Source organism: Lissotriton helveticus, chromosome 7, assembly GCF_964261635.1.
Source record: "Lissotriton helveticus chromosome 7, aLisHel1.1, whole genome shotgun sequence".
NCBI classification, from domain to species: Eukaryota; Metazoa; Chordata; class Amphibia; order Caudata; family Salamandridae; genus Lissotriton; species Lissotriton helveticus.
The window spans coordinates 1,209,608,099-1,209,622,469 of NC_136068.1; the positions used below are offsets into that span (position 1 = coordinate 1,209,608,099).

At 46.0% G+C, this 14,371-nt stretch overlaps 1 protein-coding gene across 1 annotated transcript in view; it reads right to left on the reverse strand.

Moving 5' to 3' along the window:
* Nucleotides 1–11,846, reverse strand: part of RAB11FIP4 (RAB11 family interacting protein 4) — a 1,218,119-nt gene extending 1,206,273 nt beyond the window's left edge. The window contains exons 1-5 of the mRNA XM_078654398.1: nucleotides 10,758–11,846; nucleotides 10,325–10,706; nucleotides 9,453–10,138; nucleotides 8,718–9,266; nucleotides 6,441–8,486 (exon numbers count right to left, since the gene is read on the reverse strand). Of these exons, the coding sequence (XP_078510524.1) occupies nucleotides 6,441–8,486; nucleotides 8,718–9,266; nucleotides 9,453–10,138; nucleotides 10,325–10,706; nucleotides 10,758–11,837 (4,743 nt within the window). The 5' untranslated portion in view covers nucleotides 11,838–11,846. The remainder of the gene's footprint in view (nucleotides 1–6,440; nucleotides 8,487–8,717; nucleotides 9,267–9,452; nucleotides 10,139–10,324; nucleotides 10,707–10,757) is intronic.
* Between the last annotated feature and the right edge of the window lie 2,525 nt (nucleotides 11,847–14,371).

The window sequence follows — 14,371 nt, forward strand, 5'->3', positions numbered from 1 at the left end:
CTCTCCATATGCTTCGTAAGGTAGAGGAATCCATGCTCCAAGTCTTAAGTGTTAAATGTATCTATATCCACTTGTCAAGTTCCTTCATCATGGAAACATGCCATGATAATCTTAACCCTGAGGTATGGTGTATCTATCGCCCGGTCCCGCTTCTCCCCAGGTTAAGCAAAATATTAGAGAAATTTGTCAATAGAATTCTATCTGAGTTCTTAGAAACTCATTCCCTACTGCATACCTCTCCGACAGGATTCCGACCACAACATGGTATGGAAACTGCTCTTCTAGCAGTAGTTGAGGAATCGAGGAAAGTCCTCGACCAGGGGGGAGTGTGGGCCATCATCCTCCTTGACCTGAGCTCCGCCTTTGACACTGTCAACTATAACATTCTTCTTGACAGAGTAGAATGGTTGGAGTCTCAGGTGATGTCATGGCCTCGATCAAGTCCTTTTTACTTGACAGATCGTTTCAGGTATTTGAAGGTAACAACACTTCTAAATGTGTGCCACACTAAGCCCCACTCTGTTCAATGTCTATTTCAAACCTCTCGCTGAGTAACTCTTGTCATATGGGATCCATATAATCACATATGCTGACGATACACAGCTAGTGGTAGCATTAAAACACCCGAAGAACCTTCCAGCTAACCTAGAAATCTGTCTGGAAACTGTGGCCAAATAGATGGACCATTCATGCCTCAAGCTCAATGGAGACAAGACCGAGCTAATGATCTTGGGCAAACACTCCATCTCCACATCAGGACTGGGCTGGCCCAACTGTCTTGGCCCTCAGCCAGCCCCTAAACCCAAGACCAAAAGCTTGGTAGTCTGGTTGGATAGATCCCTCAAATTCAAGCACCAAGCAGTGAACCTAGCAGCCACCTGCTTTGGTATCATCAGACTGATTCAGAAAATTCTCCCACTTCTTCCGTTACCCACTCAGAGAGTTATGGTTCAGGGCTGGTTCTCTCCCACCTGGACTATGGGAATTCCCTCTACCTGGGTGCCCCTAAATCCACTACAAGGAAACTGCAAGTCGTGCAGTACTGCACAGCCAGGCTGCTACACAATACTCCCAAAACTCACTCTGCCAAGCCTGCTATTAAAACACTGCACTGGCTACCAATAAATGAACGCATAATATTTAAATCATTATGTATAGCTCATAAGACCCTCTGGGGGAAAGGTCCCAAATTCAATCACTCCCTCATCACCTTCTATCGCCCCTTAAGATATCTCCGTTCAACCAATTTGTTTCTGGGATCTGTACCCAAAATTAAGAGAGCCCGCTCCGGGGGCCGCTCTTTCTCTTGCAACGCCTCTAGATTATGGAACACCCTTCCTAGTCATCTTCGATCAACGGCCCATCATCTTTCCTTTCGGAAGCAATTGAAGACCTGGCTATTCCAGAATATGTCTTAGAACCCCTAACTAAATCTGCTTGCTTTCACTAGTGCTGGGATGCCTGCAGGTAGCTATGCACTTAAAAATGCTAACTAATAATAATAATAATAACATAAATTGGCTTTGCAGAGAGCTTGACCCACAAACCCATAACATGTGGTCGGATACAACCATAATGTCCAACATATAACATATGCTTTTTTTAAGAATGTGTTGTGTCTGTTATATTCATACAGGGTTTCATAAAGATAATAGTTCCAAAGAAATTGAAGCATGCCTGTCTAATTAAATCTTCTTGAAACTCGCTCTCTCAGGTGCGTGTTGAGCCTCTCAGCCCATATTTGGATATTTTGCAGGTGAGGGAGTTTGTCACAGTGCCTCACTCACCTGTAGTCAACCCTTTCTGCTTCCCTAGATCAACTCGCTAGTGACTTCCCAGCACGTGCCAATCACTGTCTTATTGTGTATTGCATGAGCTCTCCTATCCCCCACCGAGGCATGATTTTAGTGTGTTGGCGAGTAGCCTCGTGCCATGAATCCGAGTTGTGTCATTTGTAACCGTGGGTGGTGGGTGGGGAGTGTGGCTGTCCTTGCATCACGTTTGGAATTCTTAATGCATCGAAAATGGGACATCTGACTCATGCTCTGTTTTCTTATGAGCACGACTCAGCAAAGTTTGGTTACAATGTCATATCTTGTAATCTTTGCTCAACTCAGCCCACCCATGGCGGCTCCTCCATTATAGCGGAGGAGCTTCACCACACTGAAATGCCCCAGAGATGAGAAATAAAATGGCAATGAAATTAATTCATTATCATTTTATTTTTCATCACCACATCCTAAACAAAGTTTCAGGACAGGACGGGGCCTGCTGAGTGGCAGCAGCAGGGAGGAGGAGGGTGGGCTGCCTGTGGACTTGTTTAAAGTGCACATGTCTCTGGCTAGCTGTCTTGCGACAGCCAGCCACACATGCACACTTTAAACCTCTTTAAACCAGCTGTCTTGAGACAGCTGAGTTAGAGAAAGCAAAATCCTCCAGTGCTCTTGTAAACGATGACAGAGGCCGCTCTCTCCAATCCTAGGGCTGCTCTCATGTTGGTTAACACTGTGTCACTAGAACCAAGCTGCACCTGACTGGACAGGCCCAACTAGGTTGAAACCGGTCTTGGGTTGCTTGTGTTTGGTTCGGGGAGGACCTAGCTTGGCAGTTTAAGCTGGACTGTTCCTATTGGACTCGGAGCAAGATTGTTTTGGAAATGGCTGGGTCTAGTTTTGGGTGACATGGTAGGCAAAGAAAAAGAAAGACTGGGATGAGACCCTAAGTAATTACTAGTGCCTGAGTTTAATTCAAGCAGTCCACCCATCACTTTTTTGTTTACTTCAACATAACTTACCTCTCCATCTGACCTCATTGGGTCTCAAAATATGGGTGCAAAGTATGCACTAATTGACATTTGCACGGGGCACCATAATATGTATTTGTGCGATTTACACTGATTCCAAGATTGGCGCCTTAGAACGTAGAATTACTCATAAATTGTGAAGGAATTCAAAGGTTCCAAAATGTGCAAATTTTCGATAATCACTGCTATTCCACCTACTGTGTGTAGGTTTTAAATACTGCATCAATCCCGATTTGCGCCCAATTTCTATTTCCTGTTGGGGTGCAAACGGGATTTTATGCCCAAAACACGACTGCAGCCAAATTCTAATCATGGCCGAACTTGGTTACCTAAGAGTCATTCACTTTTTATGGACCATTACATGTCAAATGGCTGACTTCACAGCAACATAAATGTCTAGGGGCTCAAGCAAGACAGTCAGCTTCAAGCAACACCGTTGTCTAATGGGGCATACACCAGGCGAATATCTTCCCTTTGTAAACTCATGACTGTTATGTACATGGTTTCCACCCTCAAAGCAATGTACATTCGCACACACAATTAAACATTAAAGGTACAACGTTTCTGCCTTCCCATTTTCTGCCACATTCTGTTTCAAATTGAATGCTGGATTTAACCAAAACATTGATATTACATGTTTTTGAAACTGGGCATACAGAACTTCTTTACTAAAAAAATCACGAAGGGCAAAAATAAGGTATTAAAGAACAAATAAAAAAAAATATTAATGTGTCAAACATTATCTCACAGATTAATGATTATGGAGAAAGGTACTATCAGATTTAAGACCATAAAATGCTTTGTAACACAAAAGTATTGGTGAAAATATGACTCGTATTTTGGATTCGAGGTGTTTAAATAGGGTTACGTGGTTGCAGACGGGTTGAACAACTGCTTTTGTTTTCTTTACTGACACAAACACAGGACTGCCAACCAAAACTAGTGGGGCCCATGGATGTAGGAGTGTTGCAGTGACCCATAACATTTGCAAAAATAAAATGTCTGACAATGGATGTAAACAAAAAAGTTATTTCAGAAGATTGTTACAAACTGAAAAATAAAAAGGTTACATTCCAAGGCAAATAGTGTATGCAGTATACGTTTTTAGTTCAATGAAACCAGTCTACACACAAGTGCTAAAAATTAGGAGCGGTAAATCCTTCCATTAATACAACGTGTTTGTGTCCTCGTGTGCCAGTACCTTGTACACGATGACCAGCCCTGTCAAGTTACCACGGCCCACGGGTGATTTGCTGCTCCCTTCCAAGTGAATTCTGGAACTTGTAGTCATGTTTACTGCATTATAAAACAGGACTACGAGTCTCCAGATTCAAAGAAAAGCATGGCTTGGAGCCAGACGTCACGCACTTCCTCCTGTACAAATATGCCAGTGTCTCTAATTGTATGTATATGGAGGCGGGTAGTCAGTGTGAATAAACTGGATAAGCAATTAGCATACACTAAAGCATACATATAAGTTAGGGGTGAGGTCGCTATTCCATTTACCTGCTTAAACAGGATCGGAATATGAAGAAAATGAAGTCTCTTTACCCCCATGTGAAATGTGTCACGTGACGGACCCAAGTAGTGCAATCAGTGTGTCATGGACCATGGTGCAAGGAAGGAAATGCCCCATCCACCCCCACCAAAGTTTGAACTGTAAAAGACAGCAATAATCAGTTTTCAGTGGCGGGGCCCCTCAGGCCCCTAGGCCACGGTGCTGCTGCACCTGCTGCAACACTGGCTGCTACGCTCCTGCCTAGGTTTACAAAAAATTGGTTTGCCTGGTGTGTGTCTGTGGCTGAGCCTGGGCCGGTTTTAGCACTGGTGGGGCCCAATGCTACAATCATTTTTGAACCCCCCACACATGGCACACCCCCCAACATGGCACAGAGGTAAAGCGCCCTCTCCCTCGCCTGTGCAGGTTGTACTGTCCAATGATGGTTTCCTAGTTTTCACACCAAACAAAGCTGTTGAAAATGAAAATTTGAAGTCCACTTACTAAAGTATCAGACGTTACTCATGATTTTTACTAAATAGCGCAGAAAGACAACAACAACCATATCCCATGACGCTATTTAGATATTCGGCGCTGATTTTCACATGCCAGCTTTCCAAAAAACGCGTGCACTTCAGCGTGCACTCTGTACCCCTGAAAGCGCGTTCCCGTGTGTTAAAAAGGAACAGACATGCTCTAATTCACTCTTTCACGGAACAATCACCAAATCATTATCATCGGGAACGCTGGTCGAAAAAGGCCCAATGCCACAACTCTCACAAATTGACCGATTTGTTAAATACAACTACAAAGCACAAGCCCAGACACAGGGCATTCTGCGTAAACGTCATTTTGGATCACCTGCGCAATTTCACTGTGGATCTGGGTTGCGCTTCTGTCAAAGTAAACTCTGTAACGTGGAAACGTGTCACTCGACATCTTAAGTGCACCTAATAGTTGTGCCATTCAGCAACCCAGCTGCCGTCTCCCAGTGCCTGGTGGAGGAACAGGGCTATAACAGGTGGGCTAGGAAAAACAACACCATACAAACAGACCCCTTTCCCTCTCCCGAATGAGTGAGGAATGGGGCCAGCTCCAGCAATGGCTGTTAGGAGCAGCACCTGTTCGCAGTTCAGGCACCACGAGACCTGGTGCACTGTGACAAAGCCCTGTAGAAGTGATGTTCGTGTCTGTGTGACATACAGCAAAATGGCTACCTCCTAGCGTCAGAATAACCTTCTAACTTCAAATGACTTGGTATTCATGCCCTTGTGTGTGGTATGACAGTGGGGGCGTTTAGCCTGTCGAATGTCTCCTTTTGAGATTAATACTCAGGGTGTGATTGATAGCCATCATCCACTCTTAAAAGCAAACTACAAGCAGCAGTTTATTATGCAGTCATTGTCAGAGAGAAGTACAAGCTGTAAAAGTGTTAACCTTCATTTCGAAATGTTTTCAATTAGAGCTCAATTACACTGCTGTTTGTGAAAGGGATATATGTGATTTACAATGGGAAAAAGTGTCATTAAATGTTCCCTCTCTACATTTATATGTGTGATAGTAGTCATTCTATGTGTTGCTTTAAACCTGCACTAAATTAACAAAAAAAGCTGCTTTAAACATCTAACATGGTCATAAATGCAATGTAGTGTGTCACGCGTTTTTAATGGCTTCCTGAGAACAACTTGATGAAACTGAAATATAAACGACAACAATATAAATATGCTTAACTTATTTAAACAATCTCGTCTTCTGTTAGTTTGTGTAGTGACTTGCCAGCAGGCATTGGATGACTTCTGGTCTGACTGCTGAGATACGCCTCCTTGCTAAGGGATAGGATATCTGTGGACATCTTGCCAAATGTAGGTTTGCTAGTGGTTCTGATTTACGAAGCATAATATATGTCAAATTAATTTGCTTGTGTATATTTGTGTGTATTAGTTCACAAGCGCAGGGGATGGGTGGTATGATGGACAATACACTGGCATTTTACGGTAGAGCAGCAAAAACCATAGAAAATATTCTGCGATTAATGAGGTAAGGAGCATAGCGTGGGTACAAAATAACATTGTTCTGTGAGATTGACAGTGCGCTGCGGTTGTACATTTCACCCTCCACTGACCTCACATCACCACTCACCTCTTCTCCTTGGCCAAACTGCAGCCCCAGAGCAATGAAATGTTCCACACGAATGAAGCCGTCTGCGTCCTCATCACAAACATCAAAGACATCCTTCAACTTCTGCAGGAAGACCATGAGCTGCTGCTGGTCCCCCAGAATCGCGTTTTCTATATCACTCCCACACACGAGGCGCTGCTGGTCCCCCAGGACTGTAGTCTGTATGCCTCCATTGCATAAGACTTGTTGCTGGTTCTGCAAGACCACATGCTCCAAGCCCTCCTTGGCCATGAGATGATTCTGGTCCCTAGTGACGTCACTCTCTGTGCTGCCCATGGACATCAGAGTCTTTGGATCCATAATTGCCTCACTTTCTCTGCCATTTCTAAACATGAGGTACTTCTGACTTTTCTCAACACCACTGTCTGTGCCATCCCTGGGCATGAGGTGTTGCTGGTCCTTCAGGACCTCAGTCTCTGTGCTGTCCAGGGGTGTGCGGTTCTCCTGGCTCACTAGGACCTCACTCTCTGCAGCATCCTTGGAAAAGAGGAGCTCATTGCCTTTCAGGACCTGACTCTCTGAACTTTCTTTGGGCATGAAGTGCTGCTGGACTCCCACGATCTCCGTGTCGTTACCATCCTTGATCATAAGGTACTGCTTGTCCACCAAGCTCATACTTGCTGTACTGCTGTTAGGCATGAAATTCTTCTGGTCCCTCCAGACCTCACTTTCTGAATCCGTTTTTGGGAACAGCTGTTGATTCTCGTCCAGGACCTCTATCTCTATGCCAGTCGTGGATCGGATTAACTCATTACTTCTATTGTTCTTGGCTATGGGTTGCTGCTCGTCTACAGGGACATCACTCTCTATATATTCTTTGGATGGTAAAAGTAGTTGGACCTTCTGGATATCACTCTCTCTATCATCACTGGATACACATTGCTGCTTCTCTTGCAAGTCTTCAATCTTTAAAATGTCCTCGAGATATTTCAGGTCCCCTAAGAACTCACTCTCAGTACAATTATTGGGAATGAGGTGCTGCTGGCCTTCCAGCACTTCAGTGTTCATGGCCATAATGTTCTGGGGGTTCCCAAATCCAACACTCTCTTTGTGTGTAGCATCCTGGGACATGACGTACTGTTGGTCATCCAACACCTCACTTTCTCCTTCTCTCTTGGGTTCAAGGTGCCGACGGTCTTCCAGGACCTCTTTCTCTGCATCTTCCCTGCTTATTAGATGGTTCTGGTCCTCCATGACCTCATCCACTATGACATCATTAGGTATGAAGAGATCACTTTCTGTACCCTCCTTGCTCATTAAATTCTGTTGGCATCCCAGAACCTCACTCTCTGTACCATCCTTGAGTATGAGGTTTTGCTTGTTCTCTGTAATCTCACTCTCTGTACCTTCCTTGATGATGAGATTCTGTTTGCAAGTTAGGACCTTACTCACTGCATTGTCCTTAGACATGAAAGGTTGCCCCCGTCTCATGACCTCTCTTTCTGTATTGTTCATGTGGATCTGGTCCTTCTCCAGAGTATCGTTCTCTCTATCATTCTTAAGTAGAAGTAGCTCATTCTTTGCCTTCTGCTTGTCAGTGCATTGCTGCTCGTCTCCAAGGACGTCACTCACTAAATAATCTTTGAGCAGGAGAAGCTCGTGTTGGGCTTCTTGGATATCACTCTCCCTACTATCATTGGGTATAAAGTGTTGCTGCTCTTGCGGGTCTTCAATCTTTTCTCTGCACTTGGTCATGAGGCGCTTCTCAACGCCAAATAATTCCCTCTCTGCACCATCACTGGACGTAGGGTATTGCTGGCCTTCCATGAATTCAGAGTCTGGGCAAACCTTGGTCATGATATCCTGGTGATTCCCAAATTCCATGCTTTCTGTATCACCCTTGAACAAAAGGTGCTGCTGAACCTTTAGAATCTTGCAGCCTGTAACTTCTTCAAGCACAAACAGCTGCTCGTCCCCAAAGACCTCACATTCTCTAATTTTCTTGGGTACAAGGTGGCGTTGGTCTTCCCGGACGTCACTCTCTACACCATCCCTGGTCATGAGATTCTTCTGGTTCTCCATGAACTCATACTCTGTGGCATTATTGAGTATGAGGAGTTCACTCTCTGTATCCTCCTTGTCCATGAAGTCCTGTTGGTCTTCCAGAACCTCAGTGCCTGTACCTTCGTTGGGCATGAGATGCTGCTGATACTTTATAATTTCGCAGTCTGTAACTTCCTTGAGCACAAACTGCTGCTCGTCCCCGAAGTCCTCACATTCTCTAATTTGCTTGGGTACAAAGTGGCATTGGTCTTCCAGGACATCACTCTCCACACCATCCCTGGTCATGAGATGCTGCTGCTTCTCCATGACTTCATACTCTGTGGCATCATTGAGTATAAGGAGCTCATTTTCTGAATGCTCCATGTCCATGAAGTTCTGTTGGTCTTCCAGAACCTCACTGCCTGTACCATCGTTGGGCATGAGGTGCTGCTGATCCTTTAGAATCTTGCAGTCTGTACCTTCTTCGAGCACAAACTGTTGCTCGTCCCAAAAGACCTCGCATTCTCTAATTTTCTTCGGTACAAGATGGAGTTGGTCTTCCAGGACGTCACTCTCTACACCATCCCTGGTCATGAGATTCTGCTGGTTCTCCATAACTTCATGCTCTGTGGCATCATTGAGAATGAGGAGCTCACTCTCTGTATCCTCCATGTCCATGAAGTTTTGTTGGTCTTCCAGAACCTCACTGCCTGTACCATCGTTGGGCATGAGATTCTGCTGATCCTTTAGAATCTCGCAGTCTGTAACTTCATTGAGCACAAACTGCTGCTCGTCCTCGAAGTCCTCGCATTCTCTAATTTTCTTGGGCACAAGTTGGCGTTGGTCTTCCAGGACCTCACTCTCCACACCATCCCTGTTCATGAGATGCTGCTGGTTCTCCATGAACTCATACTCTGTGGCCTTATTGAGTATGAGGAGCTCACTCTCTGTATCCTTCTTGTCCATGAAGTTCTGTTTGTCTTCCAGAACCTCACTGCCTGTACCATCGTTGGGCATGAGATTCTGTTGATACTTTACAATTTCGCAGTCTGTAACTTCCTTGAGCACAAACTGATGCTTGTCCCCGAAGTCCTCACATTCTCTAATTTTCTTGGGTACAAGGTGGCGTTGGTCTTCTAGGACGTCACTCTCTACACCATCCCTGGTCATAAGATGCTGCTGGTTCTCCATGACCTCATACTCTGTGGCATCATTGAGTATAAGGAGCTCACTCTCTGTATGATTCATGTCCATGAAGTTCTGTTGGTCTTCCAGAACCTCACTGCCTGTACCATCGTTGGGCATGAGGTGCTGCTGATCCTTTAGAATCTTGCAGTCTGTACCTTCTTCGAGCACAAACTGCTGCTTGTCCCGAAAGATCTCACATTCTCTAATTTTTTTTGGTACAAGATGGAGTTGGTCTTCCAGGACGTCACTTTCTACACCATCCCTGGTCATGAGATTCTGCTGGTTCTCCATAACTTCATGCTCTGTGGCATCATTGAGAATGAGGAGCTCACTCTCTGTATCCCCCATATCCATGAAGTTTTGTTGGTTTTCCAGAATCTCACTGCCTGTACAATCGTTGGGCATGAGGTGCTGCTGATCCTTTAGAATCTCCCAGTCTGAAACTTCCTTGAGCACAAACTGCTGCTCGTCCCCGAAGTCCTCACATTCTCTAATTTTCTTGGGTACATAGTGGCGTTGGTCTTCCAGGACCTCACTCTCCACACCATCCCTGGTCATGAGATGCTGCTGGTTCTCCACGACTTCATACTCTGTGGCATCATTGAGTTTACGGAGCTCACTCTCTGTATCCTCCATGTCCATGAAGTTCTGTTGGTCATCCAGAGCATCACTGCCTGTACCATCGTTGGGCATGATGTGCTGCTGATCCTTTAGAATCTCGCAGTCTGGAACTACTTCGAGCACAAACAGCTGCTCGTCCCGAAAGACCTCACATTCTCTCATTTTCTTTGGTACAAGGTGGCATTGGTCTTCCAGGAAGTCACTCTCTACACCATCCCTGGTCATGGGATGCTGCTGGTTCTCCATGGCTTCATGCTCCGTGGCATCATTGAGAATGAGGAGCTGACTCTCTGTATCCTCCATGTCCATGAAGTTCTGTTGGTCTTCCAGAACCTCACTGCCTGTACCATCTTTGGGCATGAGGTGCTGCTGATCCTTTAGGATCTTGCAGTCTGTAACTTCCTTGAGCATAAACTGCTGCTCGTCCCCGAAGACCTCATATTCTCTAATTTTCTTGGGTACAAGGTGGCGTTGGTCTTCCAGGACGTCACTCTCTACACCATCCCTGGTCATGAGATGCTGCTGGTTCTCCATGACTTCATACTCTGTGGCATCATTGAGTATAAGGAGCTCACTCTCTGTATCCTCCATGTCTATGAAGTTCTGTTGGTCTTCCAGAACCTCATTGCCTGTACCATCTTTGGGCAGGTGATGCTGCTGGCCTTCAGTATCTGTAGCATCCTTTGTGATAATGTTCTGGTGATCCCCAAATCCCATACTCTCTATATCACTCTTGAACAAAGGGTGCTGTTGATAACCTAGAATATCACAATTTGTAATTTCCTTGGGCTTGATATGCTGCTGGTCTTCCAGGACTTCACACTCTGTGACATCACTGGACATGAGTGGTTCACTCTCTTTAATCTCATTGTGCATGAGGTGAGGATGGACTCCAAGACCCTCACTCTCTGTGAAATCATTGGGCATTAGGTGGATCTGGTCCTTTGGGACTCCACTCTTTGTACCATCCTGATGCATAACAAGTTCACTATTTTTAACAACTTTGGGCATGGTTTCCTGCTCGTCTCCCCGGACCACAGTCTCTGTGTCGCCCTTGGGCATGGCATACTGCTTGTCCTCTTGGGCCTCATTCTCTGTATCATTCATGGGCGTGATAACTTTACTATCTGCATCTTCCTTTGTCAATAAGTGCTGTTGGTACCCCAGGACTTCATTCAATCTGCCACCGACTGGCATAAGCAGCTGCTCGTCTCCCAGGACCTCACTCTCTGTAACATCCAGGGGCATGAGAACCTGTTGGTCTTCCAGGACCACACACTTTGTACCATCCTTGGTCATGAGGTCCTGCTGTTCCCAAAGTACCTTATTTTCCGTACTATACTTTGTCATGAGGTGTTTTTGGTCCCCAAGGCTTGTGCTCTCTCTGCCGTCTTCGAAGAAGAGGGGACGTTGGTCCACAAGGACCTCACTCTCTCTTTCATCTTTGGTAATGAAGTACTTATTGTCCTTCAGGAACTCACTCCTGGTACCTTCCTGCACGAGGAGCTCACTCTTCGTACTGTCCTTGCACCTGAGGTCCTGGTGGTCTCCTGGAACTTCATTCATTTTACTATGTTTAGGCATGAGGTGCTGCAGGTTCTCCATGACCCTGATCTGTTTAGTTTCCATGGGATTGGGAATAAAGCACTTCTGATCCTCACTCGTGGCATCATCCTTGGGTATGAGATGCTTTTTCTCCGTTACACACTTGGACATGAAATGCTGTTGGTCCTTCAGCATGTCACCTTTTGAACCTTCCTTTCCCATGAAATGCTGGTCAACTTTTAGCACCTCGATACTGTCCATGGGTAGTATGAGTTGTAGATCACAAATGAGATGCTGCTGGTCCTCCAAGACCATGTGATGCTGCGGGTCCCATATGGCCTCACTTTCTTTACCCTTCATGGGTAGAAGGAACTCAATCCTGGTATCCTCTTTTCGCATAAGGCATTGCTTTTCCTTCAGGGCATCTATAACATCATTGGGTGTTAGCTGCTGAGGATCTTCAATTATCCCAGTTTCTGTGTCTATCTTGGGCATGATGATCTCACCTTCCGTGCCATCCTTGTGCAAGAGGAGCTCTTTGTCCACCACACCCTTGGTTTCTGCCACATCCCAGGGAAGGGGATGCTGCTGGACTTCAAGAACATAATTTTCTTTACACTTGTTGGATATGTCATGCTCACTCTTTGTGGTGTCTTTCGGCAAGAGGTGGTGCTGGTTTCTCAGGTTCTCAGTCACTGTGCCATCTTTGGATATAAAAATATCCCTTTTTGTACCATCCATAGGCATGGCTTGATGCTGGTCTCCAAGTTCCTCATGCTTTGTGCCATCCTTGAGTTGCTGGTGGTCCCACTGAACCTCATCCTCTGTCTTTGTCTCATTTATGGGCATGATGAAGTCATTCTCTGTATCATGTTTGGACAAGACGTGATGCTGGTCCTCCAGACTCTCACTTCCTGTACTTTCCTTTGGCATGAAGTGGTGATGCGCATCTTGGACTTCATTCTCTGTGCAATTGTTGGGAATAAAAATCTTCTTGTCTACCAGGACCTCACTTTCTCTCCCATACTTGTCTGTACTGTTTGGGGGCATGAAGACCTCACTCTCTGTACCACGCTTGAACACAAGGTCCTGCTGGTCACCAAGACCCACAATCTCTAACATTTTCTTGGGCATGAGGTGCTGCTGGCCCTCCAAGTCGTCACTCTCCAAGCCACCTTTGGACACGAGTTGCTGCTTTTTCTCTGTGCCCTCGGTGTCTGCACCTTCCTTGCATACGAAGTGCTCACTCTTTGTACCAACCCTGGGCTTGGATTGCCACTGGTCTCCCATGATCACACTCTCTGTGCCGCCCTTGGACATGAGGTGCTGTTGGTCCTCCTGTGCCACACAGACTGTTGTTGTGCCATTAACTGACACGCTGACCTTCCTTTCTTCACCATCCTTGGGCATGAAGTGCTGTTGGTCCTCTAGGTCTTCCTTTTCTGTAGCATCCACTGCAATAAACTCCTGTTTGTCTCTTAGGAACTCACTCTCTGTGCAATTCGTAGGCATGAGTTCTGGATGGTCTTTTATGACCAAACGCTCAGTACAATCCTTGGTCATGTATTGGTTCCACAGTTCCTTATTCTCTGTATCGCCCTTGGGCATGAGCTGCGGTTGCTCCCTAAGGACGTCATCCTCTCGACCCTCCTTGGGAATTAAGTACTTCTTATCCTCTAGGATCTGAACCTTGGTACCATTCATGGGCATGAAAGATTCCTTCATCGTATTGTCCTTAGACATGTGTTCATGCTGGTCCTCGAGATCCTCAATCTCTGATACGTCCTTTGGCTTGGGATGGTGCACACTCCCTGTACCATTCTGGAACATGAGTTGCTGCTGGTCAGCCACGACCTGACTCTCTGTGCCATCCAAGGGCATGAAGTGGTGCTGGTGAACAAGGATCGGACTCTCTGTACCACCCTTGAACATGAGGTGCTGCTGGTCTTCTAAAACCATGGTCTTTGTACCATCCAAGGCCTTGAGGTGCTGCTGGTCCTCAAGAACCACACACTCTGCACCATCCCAGAGCATGAGGAGTTGCTGGTCCTCCAGAGCCTCACTTGTTGTACTATTCAATGAAATAAGCTGATTCTGGTCCCCTGGAACCACACTCTCTGTACCATCCAAGAGCATAAGGTCCCGCTGGTCCTCCAGAACTACACTCTCTGTACCATAGAAGGGCATTAGGTGCTGCTGGTCACCCACGACATGACTTTCTGTGCCATCCAAGAGCACTAGGTTCTGCCATTCCTCCAGAACCACACTCTCTGAACCATCCAAGAGCATTAGGTGCGGCTGGTCCTCTAGAACTGCACTCTCTGTACCTTCCAAGGGCTTTGGGTGCTGTTGGTCTTCAAGAAACACACACTTTGTACCATCCCAGAGCATGAGATGTTGCTGGTTCTCCAACACCTCAGTTTTTGTACTATTCAAGGATGTAAGCTGGTCCATTGGAGCCATACTCTCTGTATCATTCAAGAGCACGAGGTGCTGCTGGTCACCCACGACCTGACTCTCTGTGCCATCCAAGGGGATGAGGTGGTGCTGGTCAC